Genomic DNA, 16,214 nt, shown 5'->3' with positions numbered 1-16,214 from the left:
TTAGGAGAGGTGGAGTTTAAGACATCTGCAGAGCGCTGAATTGGATATGTTATGAACAAAAATAAGGCTCTTAGACTTAGGGCTGAGGCAGGATTCTGTTATGCAGAGGTCAGTGCTGGCCAGGTGGAGAAATGACATCTAGCTGTCCAGCCCCAGAGAGCTGAAGGCCCTGGGGGGGCCCAACCCTTGAGATTCCCACAATGTGTGGAAAGAGACTGACAAGAAACCATCCAGCAAACAGAAGGGCCACCCAGAGGATGGCAGCCTGGGCAAAGCAAGGCAGCCTCGCCGTTGGTTGGTAGTTTCTAAGTGTGGGAAGTATCTCTTTGCCCCTTCGAGGACTTGAGTTCGGGCTGGATTTCACTATTTCTCCTTGGAAAGCTCTCAGCCTTCCTTCTCACCTCTTTCTGCTCTTGGATAAACTGGGGCACGGTGAGTCCATGAATCAGGGCCCATGGATCCCGAGATTGGGCAAGCCACGACCCCTCTCCTTTCCCCTCAGGCTGAAGGGCCAGCAGCTCCCTCGCTTCGCGAACTTTCCACTCGAGTGGAATGTGGGCGTCTATCCGGGCTCCGGCTCCACTGGGAAGGCAGGCGGGGGCGCGCGGCGGGGCGCGCGGCCGGCGCTGGGCGCGGCGAGGCCGAGAGGAGGCGGGCCCAGAGGGCAGGACGAGGGGGCGGGCGGGAACGCGGGAGTGCGGGGCGGTCGGGGGCGGAGAGGAAACGGGGACCCGGGAAGAAAAGAACATGGCTCCTGCGGCGGGCACCGCCGAGGGAGGCGCAGCGCCTGTGCGCCCCGGACGCCAGTGAGCGCGATGGTGAACTCCAGCCGCGTGCAGCCGCAGCAGCCCGGGGACACGAGGAGACCGCCACCGCCCCGATCGCCGGGCCCGGGCCGGCTGATGGCTGGTGGCGCGGCCGTGGGCACCGGCCTGGGCGCCCCGGGCGGCCTCCGGGAGCCGCAGCGGGGCCTGGAGATCGAGATGGAGCGCATCCGGCAGGCTGCGGCGCGGGACCCCCCGGCGGGAGCATCGGCCTCTCCTTCCCCGCCGCTCTCGTCCTGCTCCAGGCAGGCGTGGAGCCGCGACAACCCGGGCTTCGAGGCTGAGGAGGACGACGAAGACGACGAGGTGGAAGGGGAGGAAGGAGGAATGGTGGTGGAGATGGATGTGGAGTGGCGCCCGGGCAGCCGGAGATCGGCCGCCTCCTCGGCGGTGAGCTCCTCGGGCGCCCGCGGCCGGGGACTGGGGGGCTACCACGGCGCGGGCCCGGCAAGCGGGAGGCGGCACCGGCGAGAGGACCAGGCCCCACCGTGTCCCAGCCCGGCCGGCGGCGGGGACCCGCGGCACCGCCACCTCCCGCTGGATGGGCAGCCGCCCCGAGTGGCCTGGGCCGAGAGGCTGGTTCGCGGGCTGCGAGGTAAGAGCGCGCTCCGCCCGGGCTGATGCACACACCGGACCTGCGGGAGGTGGGTCGGACCCTCGCCCGAGCTGGGTCGCGCGGTCCAGCGCGGCTCCACCGCGCGGCCCCTGCGCGGCCCCGCCTCCCTGGGAAGCGCGGTCCCCACTTCTGCCAATTCCACTCCATTTCCGGTACCCGGTTCGGAATTTCGCGGTGACGGTGTGGGTGCAGAGTTGTTGGGTACCACCCTCTCTTTAGGCTACGTCAACTGTGTTTTACTGCTGCGAAGAAGTAAATGGAATGTTGCTGCCAGTACTACTGACTGCGGTCGCAACTGCATGTTTGCTGAATATCACCAAAGCAAACAGAAAAGTGTACCCGGGCGCTGGTGCCCCGCGCCTGTAATCCTAGCTGTCAGGAGGCTGAGATCTGAGGATTGAAGTTTGAAGCCTGCCTAGGCAGGAAAGTCAGTTAGTCTCTTATCTCCAATTAACTACCGAACCACAACAGCTGCTGTGGAGCTCTGTGTGGCTAAGTGATAGAGCCGTGCCATCCTTGATTTAAAAAAAAAAGCCTAGGAACAGCGCCCTAAGCTCAAGTCCCAAGACCACCGCCTCCCCACCCCCCAAAAAAAGCAAAATGAAGTTTATGTGGCTCTCAGTTTGTTCCTCTGGAGTCCATGCTGCCTGCCCTCCTGACCTGCCAGGAATCCTCTGCAGCTAATGGTGTTATCCAGTTGTGGGAGGGACTTATAGGTTATCGATGCTAATGTGGTGATGTGTGTGATTGCTTGCTTTCTATCTTTCTGATTTTCTTTCTGCCCGCCCTCCCTCCCTCCCTCCCTCCCTTCCTTCCTTCCTTCCTTCCTTCCTTCCTTCCTTCCTTCCTTCCTTCCTTCCTTCCTTCCTTCCTGGTTCAGTTTCGAATCACATGAAAAACTATCCCAGTGATATAGTAGCAGCATGAGAAAGATTGGTCAGGCCTACATTCAAATCCCACATCACTAACTGTGTGACCTTGAGCAATAAATAGCTATATTTAATCTTTTCTGGTTCTTAAAATTTGTAACTGTTAAAAAGAATAAGATAATCATAATATTTAGTATTTGACTTGTTTCTTGGGAGAATTAAGTGAAATGGGTAACAAGTCTGCCATATTGTAAGTGCTGCATAAATTATAAAAAGACATTTGGTACTTTTGTCACATTCACGTTTATGTTAATCTGGTTCAGGGCATGGTGGTAGAAAACAAAAACTCCTCTTTTTGATAACCTGACTGCACAAATACTTCATAGGACCCCTAACTGTATTAATACAAATTATGTGCTGAGTACTGGTGGCTCCTGCCTGTAATCTTAGCCACTTAGGAGGCTGAGATCTGAAGATAGAGATTTGAAGCCAATCAGGGCAGGAAAATTTATGACTCTTATCTCCAATTAACCACAACAAAGAAACAACAAAAAACTGCAAGTGGTGCTGTGGCTTAAGTAGTAGAGAGCCAGCTTTGAGCAAAAAAAGCAGAGGGACAGCACTCAGGCCCTAAGTTCAAGCCTCAACGGACACCCCCCCACCCCCCCCAAAAAATATGGTGGGTATCTATGGCTCACATCTGTAACTACTCCTCAGTAGACTAATACCTGGAGGATGGATATTGAAGGCCACTTGGCAGGAAAGTCCTCAATACCTCCAATTAACTAGCAAACAGCCAGACAGAAGGTGCAGTCTAGAGCTGCACCTGCCCTAGGCCCTGAGTTCTGACCTATAATACTGCCATATAAATTTTATCATGCTTTTAAAAAAGTAGTCACTGAAATATAATTTCTTATAAGTTAGTAAACAATGTTAACTCACAAGATCTTTTTTATCTCAGTAAGTAATTGATAGAATACTTGTTTGACTAGCTCAATAATAGAATATAATGAAGTGAAATACATATTTTCTTCTCTTTTTTTTTGTCGGTCATGGGGCTTGAACTCTGGGCCTGGGCGTGTCCCTCAGCTCTTCAGCTCAAGGCGAATGCTCTATTGCTTGAGCCACAGTGCCACTTCCGCTTTTCGAGTGGTGTATTGGAGATAGAGTCTCACAGACTTTCCTGCCCGGGCTGGCTTTGAACCGTTATCCTCAGATCTCAGCCTCCTGAGTAGCTAGGATTACAAGCGTGAGCCACCAGCATCCGGCTGAAATACATATTTTCATGACAGCATATTACAAGTTTTTTTAATTAAAAAATTTATTGTGAAAGTGATGTACATAGTGGTTACAGTTACATTTTTTGTCAGTTGTACAGCCTGAACTCTGGGCCTGGGCGCTGTCCCTGAGCTCAGCTCAAGACTAGCGCTCTACCACTTGAGCCACGGCACCACTTTTTCTGCTTATATGGTGCTGAGGAATCGAACCCAGGGCAAGCACTCTACCACTGAGCCACCTTCCCAGCCCCTCTTTATAGTCTTAAAAACCTATAGTCAGCCCTTACCAGTGGAGCTTGGGGCTGGCTGAACTCATGGTTTCTGGCGGTTGGGAACCCTGGAGGAAATAGAAGCCCCTCATCTCTTCCTAGTGCCTCAGCTTCTATGTCTCCTTGTCTCTGTGCCTCACCTTCTGTTTCCTTTTTAATATCCTTTCTAATAAACCAGAAATGTAAAAATACCAATAATACCTATAATGACAATCTAGGAGAAGAGGCTTGGGAAATTTTCAGTTTAGACAAATTTTAAATTTTATTTTGCATATTCTGTGACAGAAAAATGAAGTTGGCCTTCTTGATCACTAGCTAAGCAGCATTCATTAACTATTTAACACCTCTCAAGAAGGTGGCATTTTACTAGCAGCTTTGAAAAAAAACTAGGAGAGTAATTGCTATTTTCTGATGGGCAGAACCCAGAAATGTAAAATAAATAGCTATGAATATGCTATGGTTATTTTCCCTCTTGGATTACAAGTGATGGAAGAGTGTATAAACTCTGTAAACAATGCCTTAGGATTAGAACGGAAAATAGCTTTTGCAAGTCTTAAAGGTAAGGGAGATTGAGGTCTGGATTGATCAGGTGCTTCCCTAGATTTCTCCTGCTTTTCTGACTTTATGTAACTCCACTTAAACTTCCTGGGCCTCAGCAGTTCACTTATAAAATCAAGGAATTGAATTTAATCTCCACAGTCCCCTTCTAAGCTTTAGCATCCTAGGGTTGTGACACGAGTCCCAAGTGGACAGTAAATGGTCTTTCTGTTCCTTAGACAGAAAAGATCTGTCTTCTGGACGGAAGTAAAATATTCAAGAAAGAAGAGGCCCAGTTGTGGGATACAGTACATCTAACCAAAGAATTAAGATGATATCCTTAACTATTAAGAAGCTGGGAAGGTTTCTGAGCAAGAACAGAGCACAGGGACAGAGGGTAAGTCAGTAGCATGGTGCCAAGGAGAGTCTGTAGAAAGAGACACTAAATCAGGAAGACTGGGTGAAAGCCAGGAGGAGGTGCTGAAAGGCCTGAAGAAAATTGAAGTTGCCTCAGACTTAAAGTTGTCCCAACAGTCTTGTTTAATTATGATCAGTCATCATCATCATCATCATCATCAAACTTTTTAGTAGCAAAGTAAATTTGTGGCACTCATCTTTGATCTATCAAATTGTCTGAATTTAATGCCCTGAAGAAGTTCATCTCTTCTCATAACACTTCAAAGAGGGATTCCAGGTTAGTAACCACTCTCCTCTATGTGGGCATTTGTAGACAGGAGCTTCTTTCCTCTCTGGCTTTCCCAGAGAATTGACTTGTTATTGTGTGCTTAGGCAAGGCTGGTTTTCCAAGTTGTCACAGGAAGTTGGAAGAAGACTTGCCACTGCCCTTGTCTTTATATTTGTTTCTTCCAGTGTTAAGGATTGAATCCAAGGCCTTATCCTTGCTAGACAAACACTTTACAATTGAACCCCATCTGGCCCACATCTCTTCTACTCATGCTTCATTGGTGAAGTTCTTCACCATATAATCAAGAAGCCTGCAAGGAACAGTGGAAAGTATTATGTATGTACATGTCTTATAGGGGAAGATGGGATTGATAGCTAGCAAACTGTCACATTATAGCTAGGGCTCAAGTGCAATAGTAGATCTACTCTTCCTTTCTTAAAATAATCATTGACGTTGAAATTGTTGTGCTATTGGTATGTGATAAGTGACTGTCAACACAAACTTACTCATTGTCTTGCAATTCTGTTTAACTTACATTTTCTCTGCCTTTTGATGTCTAACAGGGAGCACATTCACCTTTGTGTGTGTGTGTGTGTGTGTGTGTGTGTGTGTGTGTGTGTACCAGTAATGGGACTTGAACTCAGAGCCTCATGCACAATGCTAGTGCTGTACTAGTTGTGCCACACCTCCCCTTCCTGCTGTTTGCTAGTTAATTGAGATACTAGTCCCTCAGATTTGTCTGCCTGGGCTGCTGCCATTGAACTGGGATTCTCAGATCTCAGCATCCTGAGCTGTGTGTGTATGTGTGTGTGTGTGTGTGTGTGTGTGTGTGTGTGTGTGTCTGTGTCTGTGTCTGTGTCTGTGTCTGTGTCTGTGTCTGTGTGCCTAATGTGCCAGGACTAGGGCTTGAACTCAGGACCTCAGTGATGTCCCTTAGATTTTTTTCACTCAAGGTTGGCACTCTACCACTTGAGCCACAGCTCCACTTCTGGCTTTTTGCTGGATAATTGGAGATAAGTGTCTCATGGACTTTCCTGTCCAAGATGGCTTCTAACCGCTATCTTCAGACCTAAGTCTCTTGAGTAGCTAGAATTACAAGGAGCCATTAGTGTCCAGGTAGTTCGCCTGTTTAGGCTTCAGAATTAAGTGTTATTTCATCACTAGCAGAGAATTTCCTAAGCAGGGGGTAGGTTTTGCCCTTCAGGTGACACTTGGCAGTACCCATATTTTTGGTTTGCACAACTCAGGGTGGAAGGCGAATGCTTCTGATACCTACTTTACTCAGTAGGTCCTCACCACCCTCCAGTGCACAGGGCGGCCCCCTACTGCATCGCCTCACCCACACTGTCCAGGTGTACAGGTTTTTAACTTTCCGATGCCTAATTTGATAGGTGAAATAGATGTTGGTAAATAATTGCAATGGCAGGTTCTGGGTAAGGAAGCAACCCAAGCAGGAGAGGAACAGGTCTGTTTGAGGAGTTCAGTGGAGTCTCAAGGGAGTCGATGTTGAGCTCTATTTGGAAGAAGGAGGGGAACATTTCAGAGCCTGGAGCAAGACCAAGCGAACTTGAAATGCATGTTATGACATTGGTACTTAGGCATTTGGAGCCAGGAGAGGCTTCAGGTAGGAGGCAGGTAGGATCACATCAGTCTGAGGAGTGTAGAGGATGAGGTGAAGTGGAGATGCTGGCAGATGAGAAATTGGGTCAGGATAGTGTTAATCAAGTTAGGGTGGGGTGAGGAGGGTACAAACCCTTGAGAGCTGGGACGGTAGAGAGTGAGATTAAAGACAGCTGTCAGAATTAAAGCATCAACCCCATGTGGGGGATAATAGAAAGACCTATTCTGTGGTGAACTCCCAAATTCTAGTTTGATGCCAGTAACAAATAAAAGGGGAAGAGCCACAGCTTCACTTCTGGCTTTTTGGTGGTTACTTGGAGGAAAGAGTCTCACAGACTTTCCCACTCAGACTGGCTTCATACTGCAGACCTCAGATCTCAGCCTCCTAACTAGCTAGGATTACAAGTGTGAGCCACTGGTGCTAGGCTAAGAGCTCCATCCTTAACTGTTCTTACCTTATTAGCTCTGCTAAACACAGGAAGTAGTTGGCTACAAGCAAGTTATTTTTCCTATTTGTGGATTCAGTCATTTCTCATCCATCAGAATTTAAAGGAGTCCCTGTTTCCTAAGACTATACACACACAGTGGGAAAAATTTAAAGCTCTTTAGTATTTGAGGAGGTAAATAGAATAACTTAGAAAAAGTGAATGTCTCATTCACTGGCCATATTAAATTACCTTAAGCCATTGCAAGTTTAACTTAAGTAAAATCTGTACAAGTGTGGTTTCTTTAAGGGCTACGCAATATTTGTGAATACTACAAATCAGAAGCATGCCTATTTCCTTATTTCATGGTTGTCCATACACAATTGGAAAGAATAAAATCACTGACCTAGTAGTAAAAGAAATCTTTCTCATGGTAAAGAGACTAGCGATCTCTACTTTTGTGTCTGTTAGACTTGATTTCCATAAAAGAAATTCACTCAAGTGCTGGTGTGCTTGAATCCAAGGCTACTGAGCCTGATCGTTGCCTGCCTCTGTTCTCCTTAGTTGTAATTTTCCATGTCATCTGAATTTGTAATGATTCTTCAGAATGAGAGCATTTCAGCGAGCAAACATTCTGCTTGCTGCATTTCTTCTGAATGAGTAATTCTCTTGACAACTACCAGATCTTGGCAGATGCAAACCTGGTCATAAGTTTGTGTTCCTATGATGTGTAACACAATGTCTTTGAGTTCAGATTCTGGAAAGAAAGAAGGGGAAGCAAAAGTAGAACCACTATTACTATAAGACTTTAAAAAAGACATTAACACTAATGATGAAGTCATTTCGCTGAAGTGAAAGTTTCTATCTATATTGCTTTCCTCTTTTCTCCATGTGGCTTGGTTGTGGCTTAGGTGTTTGAAACTCAGTCATTTAGAGGAAAGGTCTGTAGAATAAACCTGCAAGGCTCTATTAACAGCCAACCAAATGTAACTGTAAAAAAGGAGAAGTTTGTCTTTTCTGGAATCCATTATGGTTCCTCCAGGGAAGCTGCAGTGTGACTTGACCGCACTATTCATTACCAGGGTCTTGGACAGCCATCGTGTCTGCTGGCTGGATTCAAATCTGCGGTAATTCTCCAGCCAGATTATGTAGGGTTAGGTCATCTTTGCTAAGCCAGCCCAACACTTTTTCCATCTGTCTGCTAAAATATAGAATGTGGTTGCTGATTTTACTATTTTCCCAAAGAGGGAAGAAGATGGATGAGCTGTTACTTTTAGTCTGAAGAGTATGCATCAATTGGCCTATAAAGAATCAGTTAAAGCTGGATGCTGATAGCTCTCGCCTGTAATCCAAGATACACAGGAGACTGCTGTTTTAAGGATAGAAGTTCAAAACCAGCCTGGACAGATAAATCTAAGAGATTCTATCTTCACTTAACCAGCAAAAGTAGGAAGTAGAGGTGTGGTTCAAGTGATACAGGACCAGCCTTGAGCAAAAGAAAACGAGTAAGTTAAACTAGTTACTTAGTTGCATTCAATTTTCTCACATATATATATGTATATGCATATATATTCATTTTTGTATATGAGAACTTATTTTATCAATTATACTATATACTTCATTTTTTTCCTTTTGCCATTCATGAAATTTCTTTAATAAATGACATCATTTTTCATTATTATTTTAAAGGTCTCTGGGGAACAAGACTCATGGAGGAAAGCAGCATTAACCGAGAGAAATACCTTAAAAGTGTTCTACGGGAACTGGTCACGTACCTCCTTTTTCTCATAGTCTTGTGTATTTGTAAGTAGACCATTTTTTTCTACTAATGGACACCTTTTGGAAATGTTTGGCTATGTTATGTTAATGTCTTCATTCTCATTAGTTATTTCTTCTAACCTTCAATAACTTCTGGGCATTTACTCTACAGGAAACTTGTATCACCACACATGTCTTTCTTATTCTCCTCTTCCTCAATGTGACTGTTCCTCTGCTGGCATTTAGGTCATTTAGGAGGAAAGGTCTATAGTATAAACCCGTGAGGCTCCAAGCAAGGTTTTCATTAAGAGCCAACCAAATGGAACTGGAAGGAAGGAGAAGTTAGTCTTTTCTTGTATCCATTATGGTTCCTCCAAGGGAAGCAGCAGTGTGACTTGACTGCATTGTTCATTAGATTAAGGAAGTGTTAACCTGAACTGTCTCCAAACCATTTGCCAGGGGCGAGTAGCTCAAGCCTATAATCCTAGCTACTTAGGGAGCTGAGATCTAAGCATCTCAGTTTGAAGCTCACTTTGGTGGAGTGCTAGCCTTGAGCAAAAAAGCTCAGACAGCGCTCAGGCCCTGAGTTCAAGCACCAGGACCAGCACAAGCAACTACAATAACAACAACAATCAAAAAAGCCTGACAAGTTTAGAAAGTCACAGGGGAAAGATTTATCTATGAAGAGAGTATTTCTTTCTTGCTCACTAAAAGCCCTACATAAGGACAGACAAAGAAGCAGATTTATGACCCTGGATCTTTACAAAACTTCTCTGGGAAAAACATTCCCATATTTGCACATAAAAATGTTAAAAAATTAATAGCACCTTTGGAAAGAATCCCCTTTTTTGTATATAGAGAGTATCTGAAGTTAATCAGTATTTTTTGAATTTTTGAATTTTTATTGATTCTACTGCCTAAATTCTGTAAACTTAAAGACAGTTTTTTAATTTACTAGATTTATGAAAAAAAAATTTTTAAGTGGAACAAAAAATGTGAAACGTTTAAGTTTGTTATTAATTATAATTTTTGAATATCTGTTTATACCCTCACAGTGGTTTTTCCTAGTACTAGTAACTTTCTAAATAAGCTTTAGTAGTACATGGCTTCTGTTTAGATTTTTATGAGACTTTGTCTATCCAAATGGAAATGAAAGTTTTAAAAAGAATTTATTTCAGCTAAAAACTATGTATTCATGAATAATATCACCTTCTTGGTTTTTACTTAGTAATTTTCTGAGTTTTTTTTAGAAGGAATGTCTAAAAACTTTAGGAGAGAATATCTCATGCTTTTAAAGATAACATTACTTCTTAAAAAGAACTCATGATGCATTTTTTGAAGAGGATAGAGCTTCATTGAGATATAATGCACATATCCTCAAATTTACCCATTTGAAAGTCCAATTACGCTATTATTTTTCTAAGTATTCAGAATGATGCAGACTTCACAGCTACTTGTTTTCCTTCAAGTGTGATTAATAGCCCTGCTTGTTTAGTTTCAGTTCCCAGCATTTCACTGGGTTTTATGTTTGAGGGAGGTGTTGAGGGTGTCTGCGGGTGTCTGCGTGAGATTGTTTTGGTTTTATATCCATTGACTAACACCTCCCTTTCCTGCCTCCTTCTCCCTGGGGAACCATTGTTTCTATGAGTTTGTGACTATATTAGACTCCTCATAGGATAGGACATACTTTCTTAACATTTAACAAAAAAACCAGAAATGTTAAAAAGCCAGAAAAATGATCTAGATGCTGGATTAAAAGTTGAACAAACTCGTAAGATGTTACACATTAAGCTTTTGTGGTTTAAGCTGTTAGAAATTGGAATACCTAGCAGGATGCCAGTGGCTCATACCTGTAATCGTAGCTACTCAGGAGGCTGAGAAGTGAGGATCACAGTTTGCAGCCAGCCCCAGGCAGGAAAGTCCATGAGATTCTTTTTTTTGTTTTTGTTTTTGTTTTTGTTTTTGTCAGTCGTGGGGCTTGAACTCTGGGCCTGGGCACTGTCCCTCAGCTCTTCAGCTCAAGGCGAGCACTCTACCACTTGAGCTACAGCGCCACTTCCTTCCATGAGATTCTTATCTCCAATTAATTACAGAAAAGGCTGGAGGTGGCTCTGTGGCTCAAGTGATAGTCTTGCACAAAAGAGCTCAGAGACAGTGCCCAGGCCCAAAGTTCAAGCTCCAGGACTGGCAAAAAAAAAAAAAGTGGAATATTAGCATAGAAATGATGCCTACATTATTAAACTGGACTTAAATAGGTTGATTAGAATTACTAACTTTTTTCAAACATTACATATGCTGATATATTTCTTAGGAAAAATTGGTCACCCCGATAAAGTATATCTAGAATTTCACTGGTTGCCCAAAGTGCCTGAACCTGAGGATTATCAAGTATTTTATTTTTCTTTTAATTAAAGTTTGTCTAATTCCGCTAAAGCAGAGCTTTCAAGCCATACTCAAAGAAGTTTCGATGTTTTCAGATGTTTGGAAATTAGACCAGAGAATTACACTGAAATTTTAGAGTTTCTTAAGAAGCCTACTTGAAGTCACAAAACAAATGTGTTTCCTTGTCCACTTAGAATGTTTATAGTTTTTTGTTCTTTTTTTCATACTAATTACATCTTTCCTCTAATAGTACATATATATTTTATTTTAAAAAGTACTTTTGGTTTTGTAGCATCTCTGGTTACAAAGGATCTTAATAGTTGCACAATTAGACCTCCAATGAGTACCCCCTTTCTCTCCCATAATCTCCCTCCCTAGGGATTGCTCCCCTTGTTGAGCAAGTCCCACGTTTAAAAGAACGACTTTGTGGAAATCATTTCTGTTTTTAGGTGGTTAGGATAGAATGTCCTTCCTCACAGTCTACCTCTAGCACACTAATTTCAAGTGCCTCTCCATGTCTCTTCCACTTCTGCCCTTTGGAAGTTTGCTTTGAGATGTCCGTTCTACCCTCAGTCTTCCCCAGGATGAACCTTCCAGTTCATTTAGCTGGTGATGCTGTGATTGGATCCTGATATTGGATAACTCATACAATGGAAACTTCTCATGCATGCGTTCTGCTCATTGGAGCCCCTCATGGTGGCAGTGCAGGGTAGTGAGCCATCATCCAGATACTTCATTGTTGAATGATACTTTAGCCAGACTGGGGAGACTGCCTCTTCTTGTGCATAAGCCTGAGACTCTGGCCCCGCAATGGAAAGCAGTATTTCCATCTATTTTCCTGGCTCATGCTGGAGGTCTTCCTTTTTGCTTTGCTTAAATGTCATTTCATTAGGATCTACTCATAATTCTTATCTGTGGGAATTATTCTAAATGTGGGTTCATCATCTCCCTTATCAGCTAGTCCTCTCAGACTCACACTGTCAACAGAGATATCATCTGTGTCCTTATCCTTGTAAATTACCAAGTCAAAAAAGACACTAAGAACATCAGTCTGTTAATCTAGCCCATTGGGTAGAGTTTACTTCAACAAGCTCATAGGAAAAGACTTTCAAATGCCCGGCTGAGTGTAGTTACAAAAAAAAAAAGAAAAAGAGAAGGAAAGAAGGAAGGGAAGAAGGAAGGAAGGAAGGAGGAAGGAAGAGGATGAAAAGAGAAAGAAAAAGAATGAGAAAGAGAAAAGCAAACTATATGATAATCAGAACCCAACTATTTCTGATTTTGTCTACTACATGTCAATCTGGTTTAAAAAATAGCCTCTAAATTCAAACAACTCTGATATTTACTAACTTTGTAAAGCTATTGTGCCTCCAGAAACTCCAGTTTTTTAATCTCCAAAAGAGAAATAACAGAATGACCTCATATCAACTGAAATCACACTGGTATAGTCACTAACTTGGTCAAAGAATCCTTAAAATGTCTATTATTGGCAATCAGAAACTTTACTTAACATCTTTCTTATACATTTATGATCAGAGATTTAAAATAAATTCTTTTCAATTATTAAAAAATTATTTTCAAATTCAAAAGTAGATAAGAGCCAGACATTGGTGGCCTATAATACTAGCTGCTCAGGATACTGAGATCTAAGGTTTAAAGCCAGCTTGGGCAGGGAAGTACATGAGACTCTTACCTCCAATTGAACATCAAAAAGCCAAAAGTGGAGCTGTGGTTCAAGTGGTAGAGCACTATCCTTGAGCATAAAAGCTCAGGGACAGTGCCCAAGCCCAAGGACCAGCCCACACAGACACACAAGTAGGTAAGGACAACCAGACATAGTTCACTCCTTATTAGTTCCCAGTGATTGAGTTCTTTCCAGTTGCTTAATAATCATGCTTTTAATTATTAGTTCCAAAATCTTGCCAGCTATCAGTATCACATGACCAAGAAAATCAAACTCACTTTTGTGTGTACAAAGGAGATCATATGAGATAATATAATTAATCCTATTAATGTTTTGAGTAATTACATACCAGAAGCTTTTTTTTAAATACTAGAATATGAACTCAGAGTCTTGCATTAGCTAGGCAAGTGTTGAACCACTTGAGCCATACCTCCAACTGGGAACTGTTGGTACCAAGTAGTTAAGAGTTCAGAAATGTAGCTTGACATAGGTGGAAAAGTGTAGACTTTTTTAAAAATTAGATCTGAATTCAAATCACAGCTCCACCAGCTCACTTACTAGGTAAATTTGAACCAGTTATTTAATCTTTTTGAGCATTGTTTCCTCATTTGTAAGATATTTATTGTCAACTATTGTTGTAAAAATGAGAAATAATATAAGAATAGAAATAATACAATATTGTATCTGTTATACAATAGCTATAAGAAGTAAATCTTCCCCTGAAATAATTATCAATGCATTCTACCAAACACAGATAATAGCCAGTTGGGCCCTGACTGTACTGGATTTTCTCAATGCCAACTAAGAGCTGCTTTTTTTAATCTTACCTATGTTAGTTCTTTTCTTCTGCCTTAAATCAATCTATTTTACCAAGAGGATGGAAATAATATGTGAATTAAGCAATCCAACTTTCCCTCTAATTCAAAATTTATTCATACTTAAACTCTGAGGTTGCTATGAATTCACCATTAAAGTACTGACTAATATGAAGGGTTTGCCATTATAAACAGCAATAGTACATGCTGATGTTTGAGAAAGTGATGAGTATTTTAGAAGATATTTGAAATAAGAAAAATGCAATGGACAGTGTTTGGTGAAACTACAATGAAAATCTTTTTTATGCTCCCCACTCATTCTATAAACTACTCAGGCCTACTCAATGTAAGCACATTAATAGAAATCACTAAAACAGTCTAATGAATATTACAGAAATGGATTTTACCTCTATATACCAAAGAAATAGGCAGTATTAAAAGGCTGGGAAAGTGGATCAGTGTTAGAGTGCTTGCCTTGCATGTATGAGGCCCTGGGTTCAATTCCTCAGCACCACATAAGCAGAAAAAGCCGGAAGTGGCACTGTGGCTCAAGTGGTAGAGCGCTTGCTCTACTGTCCCTTAGCTCTTCAGAGGGACAGTACCCAGTACCAGAGTTTAGGCCCCATGACTGACAAAAAAAAAGGCAGAGCAATGTAAGGAGTACATTTCATAAAGGATTAATATTGTAACATTTTTAAATAAAAATATCACTTGTGTGGGAAAGTCACTGTCAAGACACTGATGTGCAAACAAGTAATGAAACTGAAGAAATGAATAACAAAATCATAATACAGTATGGTATGTTCTAAGGCAGGAGGAGACTTCTTTTAATAAGAAATCTATGTATCTCCATTGTTTACTCTCAAAAGAGGTATTGTCTTGAAGTCTAAAAATAGAAAAAAAAAGAAAGAGGAAGAAAAGCTTTTAAAGATGCTAGTCTAAAAATAGTTGTCAGTGAATTCATAGATTGGGTGGCTGATAACAAGAGTCATTGAAGGAAAGATCTGTTTTAGATCATGGCAGAGGGGAGCTAAATTCCACATCCAGTGACAAACATCTGCTTAGCTTTACACAACAAACACCTGCAGCTAAGGTCACTCATAGTAATCCATGGGAAATAGTTGCTAAAGCCTTTGACTTAAAAACTTGTCCTTTCTGACAACTAACCAGGCAAAAATTGAATATTACAATAATAAAAAAGAAGATAGAAAGGACTTTGAACATGACTTTACATGTTTTTTGTCTTTTGGTAATGTAAATGTTAATATCTATTTCCTCTTATTTCTAAAGTAAAACAATTAGATCAACATTGTCAATGTCAATAGCTTCTGTGCCTTAAAGATTTCCATCTCAGCTTTTATGTACTATTTTATTTTTGAGATTTGAATTAAAACCATTAACGTACATGGGGATTTTAATGACTTTGTCATGAACACTCTCATTGATTCTGTAGACTGTCTTCTACCTCCTGAAAGGCCCTATCAGGATTGCTAGGGATCTCTCCATTAGCAAATCTTGTGGAATCTTTCTCCCCTTCTGCCATTTAGTCATACTGCATTTGGCATATTAGAAACTTCCTTCTGACTTCGGTAACTCCTTCTCTTTCTGTGTGCCTTTAAGAGTTCTCCTCATATTATGTAATGCATTTTTTTATATATCTTGATTGTTTCTTATTCAAGAGATAAGAATTTTTGATAGATCATTGTGTTAGTGTGCTTTATCAACATAAAATTGCCATTTTCACTCAGTACTCCCTTCTTTTGCCAGATGATTACAATAGTAGTTAATTCTTTTAAAAATACCTTGTTCCTTACATATTTTTTCATTCCTTTCATGTTGAATAGGTTTCTTATGGAAATTCTGAAGGTGCTGCTCTTTTTCCCCATTTTTAACTAATAGTTTAAAAATCTTGTCATTCCTTTTATGTCTTCATTAAATTTCCATGATCTCATTTTACCTTTTTTATATACTTACCTGTTAAATTTCCACTTTTACTTTTCTCTTGTTAGAGGTGAGAATATTTTCTGTACTGTTCTGTTCTAAGGATTAGAATTTATATACTAGATAAGATGAAAAACATACAGTTTTTTTGTTTTGTTTTTGTTTTTTGTGAAAATACCATACAGAGGGGTTACAATTACATGGGCAAGGTAATGAATACATTTCTTTTCTTTTTTGGGGGGGGGGTCCGGTCATGGGGCCTGAATTCTGGGCCTGGGCACTGTCTCTCAGCTCTTCAGCTCAAGGCTAGCGCTCTACCACTTGAGCCACAGCACCACTTCCTCCTTTTTTTCTTTTTTGCTTATATGGTGCTGAGGAATCGAACCCAGGGCCTCATGCATGCAAGGCAAGCGCTCTACCCCTGAGCCACCTTCCCAGCCCCAATGAGTACATTTCTTATTAAGCATTGTTACCTCCTCCTTTGTTTCTCCTTCTCATCCCTCCCTTCCCCCCCC

The 16,214-nt window shown here is 42.0% G+C and overlaps 1 protein-coding gene across 1 annotated transcript in view; it reads left to right on the top strand.

Annotated features, from left to right (window-relative positions):
- Nucleotides 1-729: 729 nt before the first annotated feature.
- Pkd2 (polycystin 2, transient receptor potential cation channel) overlaps nt 730-16,214 on the top strand; it is a 40,796-nt gene continuing 25,311 nt past the window's right edge. Inside the window, exons 1-2 of the mRNA XM_070013029.1 lie at nt 730-1,419; nt 8,812-8,925. Coding sequence (XP_069869130.1) covers nt 816-1,419; nt 8,812-8,925 — 718 coding nt within the window. The 5' untranslated portion in view covers nt 730-815. The remainder of the gene's footprint in view (nt 1,420-8,811; nt 8,926-16,214) is intronic.

The sequence above is a fragment of the Dipodomys merriami genome, unplaced genomic scaffold (assembly GCF_024711535.1).
Source record: "Dipodomys merriami isolate MVZ:Mamm:240054 unplaced genomic scaffold, mDipMer1.0.p SCAF_9, whole genome shotgun sequence".
Lineage (NCBI taxonomy): Eukaryota > Metazoa > Chordata > Mammalia > Rodentia > Heteromyidae > Dipodomys > Dipodomys merriami.
Note: the sequence above shows the minus strand (reverse complement) of the source record. Positions and strands in the feature narration are given on the sequence as shown.